At 40.6% G+C, this 13,666-nt stretch overlaps 1 protein-coding gene across 6 annotated transcripts in view; it reads left to right on the forward strand.

Moving 5' to 3' along the window:
* The first annotated feature begins 6,098 nt into the window (after positions 1–6,098).
* Positions 6,099–13,666, forward strand: part of Eda2r (ectodysplasin A2 receptor) — a 32,564-nt gene continuing 24,996 nt past the window's right edge. For 3 of the 6 annotated variants that reach the window (XM_021250217.2, XM_021250219.2, XM_021250221.2), the window contains exon 1: positions 6,118–6,232. Coding sequence is in view for 2 of the 6 variants with exons in the window: in XM_021250216.2 (XP_021105875.1) it covers positions 6,433–6,458 (26 nt within the window). In the remaining 4 variants the exon portion in view is untranslated. Of the gene's footprint in view, positions 6,233–6,363; positions 6,459–13,666 lie in introns of all 6 variants that reach the window. The other 3 variants (XM_021250216.2, XM_004872242.3, XM_087203207.1) reach the window with 2 other exon arrangements.

Here is a 13,666-nt window from a genome sequence, read left to right on the forward strand (position 1 = left end):
ATCTGCTCAGTTCCTCATTGTTCTTGGACTGATTAACATCTTGTTTGCCGGAGATGTACTGAACTCTCTGCAAGCCTTCCGTTACACCTTGTTTATCCCAATGTGAACTATTGAACTCTCTGCAAGTCATCTGTTACATTTGTTTCTCCCGATGTACTGAATAAAAGGTGTGGTAAGCTGGGGGCTTTTGTCTTTGCTGCCCAGAACAACACTGATCAGACCCAAAGCTCAGCTTCTTCTCAGTCTCATTTTTCTACCTTTCCTGTAATTCGCCGTGTGCTGCCGTGGCTCGCAGGAGACCAGGACTCACTGCAGAGGTTCTGGTAACGTCCCCTTCCCCTGTCCCCTACACATACCCTTATACCTTATACCCTTATACTTCATACCCTTCATACCCAACATCTCCTTATCCCAACCCCTGCCTCCCCAAACTCCGGCAACTAGCAGTCTATTCTCTGCTTTTATGTTTTCAATATTTTAAAATTCTACATATGAGTTAAATTGGACAGTATTAAGTTTTTTGTTCCTGAGTTATTTCACTTACCATCATGTTCTCCAGCATCATTCATATTGTCTCAAATGACAAGAGTGGATAGTATTCCATTGCTTATTATATATAATACATTTTCTTTGTCCATTCATCTATTGATGGCACTTAGGTTCATCCCATATCTTGGCTGCTGTGGATAATGTTCCAATGAATATAACAGTGCAGATATATCTTTAACATACTAATTTTAGTCCATTAGGTATATATCTAGTAGTGAGACTTCTGCAAAATATGGTAGTTCGACTTTTAATTTTTTGAGGACCACCATTCTATTTTCCATAGTGGCTATATGTTAATTCATATTGTCACTAACAGGAAACAAGGATTTTCTTTTCCCCACATCCATGCCAACACTTGTTATCTCTCATCTTTTTGATAATGTTCATTCTAACAGGTATGAGGTAATATCTCATTACAGTTTTAATTTGCATTTCCCTGATAATTAATGATATTGAGCATTTTTTTCATATATCGTTGATCATTTGTATGTCTTCTTTCAAAAAATGTTCAGGTATTTTTGGCATATTTTAGTCCAGTTATTTTTTTGCTTGCTATTGAGTTGTTTGAGTTCATTATCTATTTTAAATATAAACTGCTTATCAGATGTATGATTTGGACATATTTTCTCCTATTCCTTAGATGATCTAGCAGTTTGTTGTTTTCTTTTCAGTTTGATACAATCCCAATTGTCTATTTTTCCTTTTGTTGTCTGTATTTTTGGAATCACATACCAATGGCCACAACATCTATGAATTCAACCAACAGTCCATGGCAGGACAAGCTGGAAGCAGCAAGCCTTCTTTTACCTTTTAGCCTATCTAGGTTGCAAGCCTATTGTTTGGTGCCATGCACACTGTAGGTGAGCTTTCCCATTATCCACATCCAGAACTATTCTAAACCAGTCAGTGGACTAATTTAGTTATCACATCCCCTTAATCTGTATTCACATACCCTAGATCCAGCCACCTCTGTAAAGCCCCACTTGTGAGTGTATGAAGCTTTGGTGGGACATCTAGATACAAGCCATAACACCCATGCTATAGGTGACCTGTCAACTAGGTTTTGAAGAAAGAGCCTCAAGCCTATTGAGATGTACCTAGAATTTAGTTTTATTGAGATTCTGCCTGGATCCTAGATATGCAGACCTGAAGTTTAGGTCTATAGGGGGGCTGCTTGGAGCCTAGAGTTAACAGAGGTTGACCTGGGACCTGCATTTCTTGGTGCTAGCCTAAAACTGTAGCAAGACTGGAAGATGAGTCTACAGGTGCTCGTCTGGAGTCTGATGCTATGAGAACTCTCCTGGTACCAGGACTACTCTGAAGGCTGGGGTGGGCCTGGAGTCCAAACCTCTAAACCGGAAACACTGTTTTGGAGCCGAGGCCTCTGGGGATTGGCCTGATGCTGAGGTAGGCCTAAAACTTGGGCCCACAGGGACCAGTCTGAGGATGGGATGGGCTGGTGATTAAATCTGTGAGTGCTAGCCTGAGGTCTAGGCCTGTGGAGGCCCATGTGGTTCAGAATGGGCTTAAACTCTAGGACCACAGAGGCTAGCCTGGTGCCTAATGCTACAGGGGCTCACCTCACATCTGAAAAAGCCTCTAGTCCTAGTGTGCAGGTACCAGCCAGGAATCATGGGTCTTGCCTAGTGTTCACTTTACTTCATTAGGTTTTCTGGTGCTCATTTCACTCTCTTTCTTCCACATACAGGTTATCTCCCTCCACAACATGCTTCCTGGACTTGGGAAAGAGGTGATGTGGATAATGTGAAACTTTCTTTCCTACCATTTTCTCATTATCTTATTTCTATGTTATACCAGGTACAGTAATCTCTCATCTATGTCCATTAGCTCTTGCAACCATAGCTTTTTGTATAAAATTATAAAGATTGAATGTGGCCGGGTGTAGTGGTATAGACCTGCAATACTTGCTGCTCAGCATGCTGTGACAGGAGGATCACTGAAATTATGGTCAGCCTGGACAACTTAATGAGAACCTGTCTCAAAATAAAAAATTAAAATATGAGCTTTGCATGTATCTCAGTGGGAAATACCCCTGGGTTTGATTCCCAGTACTGTAAAACATAAGATTGAGATATAAGGGCTATGTCCCCATATTATTTTGAAGTAGTATTATCAACAACTACATATGTAGATGATTCAGAGTTGCAGGGCCTTTTAGTTGTTTGTTGTGTGCCAAGCTTCTAGGCCTACACTGGCTGAAGCAGTATGTAAGGGAGGCAGAGGGGTTTGGGTAAGTCAAGATAAACAACAACAGCAACAATAACAACAAACCAAACAAACAAGAAGGAATGACAAGCAAGTAGACTAATATGTTAAAGTTTGAATGAGGACAGAAAAATCAGTTGGGGAGGGGGTGTCTTAGCCTGTTCTGGCTGCTAAAGAAAAATGTCATAAACTGGGTGGTTTATAAACAATATAAATATATCTCTGACAGTTCTGTACACTGAAAGTCAAGATCAAAGTGCCAGCAGATTCAATTTCAGATGAAGTCCCATTTCCTGGATAACTACCTTCTTTGGTCCTCGTGTAATGGAGGTGACAACAGATCTTTGTGGTTTATATAAAAGCACTAATTCCATTCCCGAGGTCTCTGCCTTTGTGTAATAATCACCTCCTAAAGGCTTACCTCCAAATACTTTACTATCCTGGGTTAGGTTTCAACATATAAATCCTTGGAGGACACAAATATTCAGATCATAGCAGAGGGACAAAAAGTTAATAACTAAAGCCACTAGAATCTTGGCTAAGAATGAAAAATCAGAGGTTAGGGGAAGGATCTAGAGAAAGAGATATTACCAAGATGCAAGAAAAAGAAAGTCAAGCAGACAAGAGGAAGGAACTCAGAGAGATTTGTCTGAAATAGGAAGAAACTCTGGTAAGCGACATGGATGAGCTTGAATGTGGAGAAGTCAGAAATTATTTAGAAAGTTCAAGTCTCTTGCTCTTTTATGTTCTCAGTGAAACTGGAAATGAAACCGTCTGCTAAAAGTTTGAAGGCTGTGTTTGGTTGCTTGGCTAAGAGTGAATTTGAAATATTTTGGACAAGTGGAAGGTAAGATGATTAATGATGAGAGAAAAGACTAATGAATTGCGCTGAAACTCAACTGATGTTTGAAAAAACAAATTCCACAGCTAGGAGTGGCTTTCTTATATGCAACTTTCTAATCCAGAAGAATTCCATTTAACCTGACATCTATAGCCAAGCTTATCTATACATGTTGCAAGCTGAGTAAAGAAACTGAACCTTTAGTAATTGTCATCCTTAGAGATACTGGGGTCCAGATCAGCTACCCCATGGGTCTCAGCATCCCTTGGCACTTCAGCTTCGGCTCTCGTTTTTCAATCTCCAGAAGGGCTATAAGGGCCCAGTCTGACTGAAGATGCATGAGATCTCCTGAAATAATTCAACCTGCCTGCATTTTACCCAAGAATTAGAGGGTGTTCAGGCTTCTTTGAGACCCAGACAAGGCCAGTATTCCCTTGAGTGATCTTAGATAATTTCTGAGAAGAGCTAAAGGTTCACAGTAGGGTACCCCAAATCTCTCACTTGGCCAGTGCAGAAGCTCTCTGGCCCCAGAAATAAGAGAGGGAGACTACACCTGTCTATCCTGTTGTCAGGTTAGGCTGGTTTCAGCAGTGAATTATAGTCAAAGAAACCCATCTCTTGGGATTATACTGTTTGAGTTCATGAAGAAAATTCATGCCCATCTTCAAAAAGGGGCTGGGAGATTCCACCCAAGAAATGACCTTACCCAACTTCAGTTCTAATGGCACATGGGGCCAAAATGGCTCTCTGATAGAGAACAAAGCTGAGATCCTTAACCCTACTCACTGGTACACTGTACCTCAGCTACTGGATCAGAATCCGGGCTTTGACAGAATGCCTGGGATTCCATGTACACATTCACCTGTGAGAAGCAATGCTCTAGAGTTTTGAGATCATCTAGTCCAACAACTTCTTCAAGTAACAAATGAAGAAAGGAGGCTAAAATAAGGAGATTTACTTGGTTTTAGAGATAAAGTTAGTTTTACTTAGACTTCCAAATCCCAAGTCAGGATTCTTTCTACTGCCCTAGTGTCCAAAACTGTCTATAACCCATCTGTTCTGGATTACATAAGATGGAGGAAAAGCTGATAGCCTCTCCTTTGGGAAAGGGTCCCTTTTCTGAAAGAAAACATGAGGGTCTTCTTTTTGGTCCCTCCTCTGCCTTCTCAGAGCAGAATTAAGAAGTTTACAGGGTAGCTATCTTCATTTTCATCTCACAGATGCTACCAGAGGACACTAAAGTATATACATGTGTGTATTTATTTATTTATATCTAACATACACTTGTGTGCCTTTACTATGTCCCAGACATTGTTCTAATTGCCTCATTCATATTAACATTATTTTGTGTATAAATTCTTCAAATCCTTAACAGCAATAGAGTTAACTCAGGACCTATGCTGTCACTTCAGTGCCTATTCAGCTCTTTTCCACCAAAGACTTCCAGCCCCTGTACTGAGACCCTACACTGAAGTTCTGTTTTATAGCCTCTACCTAGGTCAGGTGCAGACCCTCAGTCTAATCATGGCACATGGTTGATTCCTTCTCCTATATCTTGGCTCAAGTATCGCTTCTCTTTATCATTTAAAGTGCTACTTGCTCCTCCACCTCTTTTGAGCCTTCCCAATCCAATGAATAGCATATGCCTTCCCTGGCCATATACTCTCTCTTTCATTTTTAGTTCTTCTTCTTGCTTCTTACTCTCTTCTAGCTTGTACCCCGTAGTTTGGCCTTTCATTCTATACTGTGTACTGTTCTCTGTGTCCTCTCTGTCTTATCTCTGCAAGTTTTTTAAGGTCAGGCACAACATTCCAGGACTTCCCCACTGCTGCCTGTAAGATCATAGACATATACTCTCAAAGTGTTGTCCTGGGAAGGGCCTTTATAGACTATGTAATCCAATCTCCTCCTTGTACACAGAGAAACCCAGAGCCTCACAGAAGGTGAAGGTTTGCTTAAAGTTCAAGTCAAGTCCAGAATTCAGTTTCCCTTCATTTTTAGTGGTCTTTCTCCAGCTTCACATCTCTTCTCTTCCTCCTGTCAAAATCCTACCTACTTTTCTGCAGAAATGAGTATTTTATGAAAGCAGAAAGCAAGGGTGGGGGTGGGTAGAAGCAGGCCCAGAGCTGGGAAGCGCCACCTCCCCCCTGCCATGTGTCTGAATGTACTTACTCTTCTAACATTAATTTTTCCTGTCAAACTCCAGGTCTGCTAAATCATGCACAGAACTTTGAAGAGCTATGCTGCATTCAGCGGCCTCCAACCACTTGACCCTTACCCCCCTGTTCCCACAGACTGGGTTGGGTCTAACTCCCTGGCTCTCTGCTCCCTTGCCTTCTCTTCAGTTCTCAGGAGATTTGGAACTCCTGCCACACTACTAGCTAGATCCCTGTTTACCTCCAAGACTCACAGTGTCCCTCTCCAGGGTGGAACTTCTTTGCATAGCCACGCCTACACATACCAAGCAGTCCAATAGCAGTCCCGGGAGCCTAAAGGGAAGAGGAAAGTAGGCATTGTATGAAAAGGATTGAGGGTGGATGGATTTGATAAGTTGTTGCTACAAGTGTTTGTGAAATGAGTGGAGTGAAGCTTTGATTGCAACGGATTTCTTATACTGTGAGTGTGGTGTTTAGGGTTGGGGTTGAGGGGCGGGGGCTGGGCAGCACGTCTAGTCTGTGCTTAAGTGTGTTTTTCTTTTCCTGCGAATCCCGTTGTTGTAGTAAAAGCCATCTATCCATTCATTACAGGGTAAATGTGGGAACACCCCTGGTGTGGCAAGGGGACTGGGAGCGGTGAAAAGAAAGGATCAGGTCAGGATGTCCCTGCCATGGTGCTGCAAAAAGTAAGAATGGCTGGAAAAGTGTCTCGTGGCTATTGGTCAGTCCACCCATTTGTGTCTGGAGGCTCTGTCTGAGGTGCCAAGAACCTAGGCTGATATCCGTGGAGCCTTGATGAGACAGTTCTCCCCTGTATAGGCACGGTTTTTGGGAACATGCCTGTACTTGTCCAACTGCCTTGCGCATCTGGGGATGGGAGATAAAGAAAAGAAAGAGGCTGGGAGTTAGCTGAGAAAGGAAAAGGGTTAAGACATGTGGAACACCCAGGAGGGAAGCTGAACTGCTGGCTCACCCAAGTGTTCCCTAGGCAAGTCAGGACTTGTGTAAACAGCACGTTGACTCTGTATGGGGGCTTTCAATCCACTCCCACACCCACCCAGCTGAATTTCACTTGATCCTCACTCTTGGAAGCTGAGCCCAGGGCAGTGATATTTTGATCCTGCCCCACCCCAAACATTGGCCAAGACCCAGGCAGCTGAAAGAACTGGGGTACAAGAAGAGATCCGCCAGAGACCAGGCTGGGAAAGCAGATCCCAGAGTCTTATTTGGACAGGTATTGGCAGCTCTGCCCAATGTCATACAGGATGGCTGGGGTAAGAAAGTGTGGAGCATCTTCCCTAGATAACTGTCCTGTGCCCTCCTTACCCCATCATACCCTCTGTTCAATTTAACAGACTTACGGAGTACCTACTTTGTGCCATCAAGTGTGAGATAGTGAGATGCCTAAGATACAGGTTGTGATCACTGGTCCCAAACAGGTTCATCATGGGTATAAGAACACAAGTAAATATAACAGAAGATAGATTTTAAAGGTGCAAAGTGCTCTGAGATTGTCAAGTAAGGATCATATCAGGTCAAGCTAGAGAAAATCAGAAAACTGTTTTTGAGTGGTGCTTGAAATTGTAACACTTCTCAGGGCTCCAGAGCCAGACTATTTGACTCCAGATGCCATTCCCAACATTTATTGTGTAACTTGGACAAATACAATCACTTCCTCCCCTTTGAGTTAACTCTAAGACGAAATACTATCACCTACCTCACTGGATTGTTGTAGGGATTAAATGAGATAATTCATGTAAAATATTTACACACAGTTAGTATAGTGGATGGCCCAAAATAAGCACCCAATGATTAATAACTATTTTATTTAAGATGGATCATGGAGAACAGATAGAATTTCAACAGGTGGAGATAGGAGAGAAAGCAGTTTAAGCAGAGAAAACAACAGGAAAAACTGCAGGAATGGAGGGAAGGTCAGAGCATGTGAACAGAACACCCGCTGTGCTGAATTTTAGAGTATAATTAGGGAAAGTGGAAGTTAAAGTTAACTTGTTAGATTGGTGGAAAACTACAGAAAACTTTGGAGGCTTGAGTTTTAATTTGATTTGGAGTTTGTAAGCTAAAGAAAAAGTCAGATGTATACTTTAGAAAAAATCTGGTAAATGTGAGTCAGATAAGTTGAAATAGGAAAACACAAGAGGTGAGAGTGTACAGGATTCTGGATCTGAAGTGGTGGCTGCAGGCGTGGAAAGGAGGCAGTGCATTTAACAAGGAATCACAAAAGAATCTTCAGAAATTTGGAGTTGATAAATTATGTGGGATTAAAGGAAGAAGGAGAAATCCAGAATCTCTTGGGGTTGGCTTAGACTTTAAGAAGCTAGGCGTTCCAATCCCACCTGTGTGGATGTTGCATTAGAAACGAGATCACCCTTCTGAGTTGGACCCGGCTATTTTTAAGTTTTGGGTCTTCTAATTACCTGCCCTTTGGGATCTTAAGCACATTATGTACCTTACATTCCCAACCAGAATCAGTATACCCATAGGGCATTTAGAAATATGTGGGAGTGGTATTTTTTTTTACACAAACTGTGAGGTAGCAGTTAGTGCTAACTAGCTTGATACAATAAAGAATTGTTACTCCCACCTGCCTCTAGTATCAGTAGTAAGTCAAGTGAGAAAAACTGAATTACTTCAAGCATCCATTTTCCTGAAAAAGAGAGAGAATACTACCTACATCCTACACCAGAGTGTTTCTGGAAAGAGACACCTAGTAGGTTTAGTGTTAGCCTCGGTTTCCCCATTTGGGTTATAAAGCAATGGAATTAGGTTCTTTTAAAGAATCCTTTTAGAATTCCATGTCTGTATATTTTCGGTTACTTGATGGTTTGAAAATTTTAACCAGTGGCCAAAGAAAAAAATAAGCCATTCTGGAATGTGCTGTCTTGTGAGCACTGAGGTGCCTATTACTAAAAGAGTGCATGTAGAGTTGGATGCTATTTCTCTATTGAATGACAAGCAGTTGGGACTCAGATGAGTTTCATTTGTTGTTTGTTGTTTTCTTTGTTTGTTTTGAGATAAGGTCTTACTATGTAGTTCTGGCTGGCTTGGAACTCACTCTGTAAAGCTGGCTGGCCTCAAACTTGTGTTGGTCCTCCTGTCTCAGCCTCCCAATTGCTAAGATGAGTCTTCAACTCCCTTTTGACTCTTAGCTTGTCAGAATGTGTATTTACATATGAGATCATATGCTTCTTATTTATCAATTTCACCTTATCTCACAGCCCTGTCAAGTCCTACACCTTTCTTCAGCTTTGCTTTTAAGGGCAAGAAATATTTTGGGAGCAGGATCTCAACCTGTACCTCAGCTTATGGGCCTTTTCTCCCTGTTCTTTTGTATGGATATGACCTTGGGTTGTTCTTGCAAATGCCCCTTGGTCTGTTGCTCTGCTCCTTTAGAGTATTTATTCCCTGACTGTTGAGGAAAAGATGGAGCACTTGATAGGTTTTGGATTGCTCTGGGGAAAATGGACTGTTCTTATTGATATATTTTCAGAGACACACCTATTCTAGATTGCTTGATAAATTGGGTACTATGAAGACAGTGTGGGGTAAGATAAAAAATCATTAGTGCAAATCTGAAATGAGAACACCTGATTGAGTTTTATCTACTTCCCAGCCCTGCAAAGAAATCGTACCATTAATTCAATTGCCAGCTAATGCTTCACAGCCAAAAGCTTCCTTGGGAAATCAATGAACCTCCACTCCCAGTACCGCTGGTTGAGTAGTTTTTGATGATACCATAATTTCATGGTGTCTTAGTGGTCAGTACATGAATAAGTGACTCATTTTGGTTAGGACAGTAGTATAACAAAACAAAGACTTCAGGTATTGGCTGAATGTTGGTCTGGCATGTGACTTGTTTCCAATGCCCTTTGCTCCCTAGCTCTGGGTGAGGTAATAACAACAATCATAGCAGTTCATCACATATGTAGCTCAATCTGTAGTTTCCAGAGTATTTTTGCATACATTATCTCATTTTGTCCCTCAGTGTGGTGGTTTCTGTGCCTTTGTTCCACTTGGGAAGATTGTTTGGGGAATTATTAAAATGGAATTTCCCCTTATAATCAGCTCAGAATTCACTGGTCTTAATCTCACCTCATTTCTTTTATTAATTGTATCATATTTGGGGCTGCACAATTTATTTTTTTTGCAACAATTCCTTCTTAGCAACTGCCAGACTCTAACCAAGTATTTATATTGTTTAGCTTTTTCTTCTACTCAACTTACAGCTTTTTAAGCTGTATTCACCCTTTGAGGTTTCTATACTTTTTTCCCAGTGTGTGTGTGTGTGTGTGTGTGTGTGTGTGTGTGAGTGTTTTGTGTTTTGTGTTTGACTATGCATATAGGTGTTTTGAAAAAGAAAGAATTTGACTCATATGGTTAACGTCTGCCTTTGGCTGAATGGAAGTGACCTAGAGCAATTGGTTATTAATTCTATCTATACAGTAATAACTGCTTTTAATAAGATTTTTTTTACTCCAAATGAGGCATTATCTCTTGCTTTGTGTACTAGAATAAAGGACAAAATAAACAGGTGAGGCTTCTTTAGTTTTTCAGTTTCCTTCATTCTCCTTTGTGCTAATCTTGACATTGCTGGACCAGATGTTTCTGTCACTAACAGTTGGAATTCTTCAGTAACTGAGGAAATGGAGAGAGAAGCTTATTAAAAACCATCTGTGGCCTCTGAATTATTTCCATTTCAGGCACATATTTTAACTCACTTGAACACAAGTAGACAGTGTTTTGTGTGTGGCCTTAGTACTGAGTACATCCCAGCCCTTTTCTTTTTTTCTTTTTATTTTTGAGGAAGGGTCTTGCTAAGATGCTACATTGCCAAGGCTGGGCTCAAACTTGTGATCCCCCTGCATCAGCCTCCCTCTGTACTGGCATTACAGGAATCCACCAAAAAACCAAACCAAACAAAATTTACTTTTACCACAAACCTATGAAACCAAATCAAAATCAAAATAACACATCTCCAGCCCTGACTCTCCCTCACCTCCCTATACTATTGACACTATTTACCTCTTACTTCTTATACCTTTGTCCTCTCCTGTCCTATCCAGGTTCTGTTTTCTCTTCCATGGCTTCCTTTTCTCGATTGCTCATGGCTGTTTTTTCTCTTTCAGTTCCATATATTGGTGTCCCTCAATGTTTTGTTCTTGGCATTCTTCTTTACCTTTCTAAACTTTTAACATGATTTACCTAAATCTGTGGTTCTTTACTAACAGAGGTGTTGATTTACTTAGCCTGGAGCATGACTGTTTTATAAAAAGTCTTTTACTTGATTCTGATATGAAGCCATGAACAAGAACTGCTATTCTTATGCACTTGGCTTATCTTCAGTTCCAGCCTATATTCCACACATTTCAATTGCCTACTGGGGAAAAACCATTGAAATATTCCTCTGTCCCCATCTTCATACTTACAGTGATTGAAAAGCAGTGTTGTCTTTGTTTTTTGTTTTTTTCCATCAAGCAACTCTACTTTTATACACTTCATGGCCCTGGGATTCTGCTGGTTTCCCACCAGAAACTCTCAAAATTTTCTTTGGCTCATATTTTTCTTTTGTTCCTTACTTTGTAAGGTGTATGTCTCCTACCATCACGTTTTCTCTGTTTTTTTGCCAGAGCTCTTGTCCTGAACTATTTCCTAAAGCTTGAGCAGTAACTCTATCAAAGATTAAAGCACAATCAGACTGATGTTCAGAAAATGCTTTTTGGCCCACCCAAAATATCCCTGAAGAAAAATGAAATTTCACTGAAGGCTGGAAGGACCTTCTCCTTATTTTAGTTTTATACTGTCTTGGGAAACATGCCACATTCATGGGCACTAAATTCCTTTCAGTTCTGGCTTTGTCTCTTACTAACTGAATAAACTTCAAATAATTCTTTCTTTCTGAGCCTCAGTTGTCTTCTTTTTATGAAACCTGTTAATTGATGATAATAATCCTTAACTACCTCCTAGGTTTATTGTGAAAATTTATTGAGCTAATTGATGTGAAATCCCTTACAAACTGTGAAACCTTTCACTCTGGCCAAAAATTGGTTACTATTAATCTGTAGATTTACTCATCCAACAAATAGAGTATACTATGTGCTAGTCACCCTTTTAAGCACCAGGGATGAAGAAGTGAACATAATTAGCACTATTGTCTCATGGTGCTTATAGTCTAGATGGAGAAAGAACAGAAAATAAAGAAGCAAAATATTTTGTATGTCAGAAGGTCATAAGTGTTGTAAAGAATAATAAAACAGTAAAGGGATAGAAAGTATGGGTGAAAGTTGTAATTTTAAGAGTGGTCAGAGAAGTTTTAATAGGAAGATGGTATAAGAACAAAGAACTGAGAAGATGAAGGAGTCAGTTATATGAATATCTGAACATTGCTATCTTGAGCAGGTATGGAAGCCTTAAAGTGAGAACATTCATCATCGCTTCTCAGCCTTTTGGCTAAGATCAAGTGTAAAGTGAGAGCATTCATGATTAATTTGAAGAACAGCAAGGAGGTTATTATGAATGGATTGAAAAGAGTAAGGGCAAGAGTAGTAGAGAGTGGGACAAAAGAGATGGGGAAATTAAGGTAGGCAGATCATTTAAGGCTTCATCAGCTATTAGATGCACTTTAGTTTCATTATGAGTGAAAAGGACATCCACTAAAGGATTTTCAAGTTGAAAATGACATATATATCATGCTTTAAAAGAACTACCTCACCTTCATCCCCTTTATACATTTATGTCATATTAGTTCTAGAAAAAATGAGTGAGCCTTTTATGAGTATATTCTTTCATTAGATTCCCACTGAATGTGGAGGGACAGAGAAACTTCATCTGACTGTACCTCGTTATACACAGGCCAAACAGATAAGACCAAACCCAAAAGAATCTTTAGAACAATGATATTTTTAATATTGACTGCATATGAAAATAACCTGGTTTACTGTACAAATTACGGATGCTCATGTCATACCTCTGACTAATTAAATCAAAATCTCTGAGGTAAAACCTAAGTATTACTGTATTTTAGAGCTCCCAAGGTGCAGCCAAGAGTGAGAACCACTGGGCTAAGAGATTGACCAAAGGATCTCCCTCATGCTACAAATGGGAATCGCAATTCTGACACTGAGTAGGAGCATGTTCCTAATGGTAGAGCTGGGCCTGGGTATATTTACCATACTGAGCTAAAAGAAGAAAGGCAAAATTCACAAATAGTGGAGCAGGGAGTAAATGAGATATTTGGTAGTTTGGAAGTAGGTTATGGCCAAGAAAAGGCTGGGATAGGAATGGCTCTGGGCCAGGACAGAAAGGAGGAGGCTGAAAATCAGCACCAAATCATCAAGCAACATCTGGATTATAGGCCAAATATCTGGAAATGATGAGGGACCTATGCAGATTAAATGCTTGATTTTCAAAGAAAATCTCAGGGCCAGACTAAACAACTGCTTTGATTTTGCCAATCCTGTGCAAGTGGCTGGGTGACTGGGCTCACAGGAGAGGAATGGAGGAGAATGAACCAGCTGCTGTCTTCCTTGCACTTTTAAATCCCAAACCTCCTGCTCTGTCCAAGCAAAGCAAATATCATGAAGTCTTGAGTTCTTTATTTAGGTTTGTCATCCTGTTCTGCCTACTGGGTCTAGATAGAAAGAGTATGTTTCACCCCACAGGCATGTGTGCAAATTGAGAAGAGCAGCAGCCACAAGCTGAGGCCAGAGGCAGCTGCACCCTCAGCAGCCTGAGTACCTCACATTCATCCATCAGAAACTTGGCCAACATCAATTATTTAGCATGCAATAAGCTAATGTGGGGATTATCATTAACATCAGCCTCATTGCTTCTCCTCTTCCCTATTTGTCTGCAGTTTTACTCTGCTAAGTTATTA

The sequence above is a fragment of the Heterocephalus glaber genome, unplaced genomic scaffold, assembly GCF_053883595.1.
Source record: "Heterocephalus glaber isolate CG9 unplaced genomic scaffold, H.glaber_assembly_v1.0 deba00001790, whole genome shotgun sequence".
Taxonomy (NCBI): Eukaryota; Metazoa; Chordata; class Mammalia; order Rodentia; family Bathyergidae; genus Heterocephalus; species Heterocephalus glaber.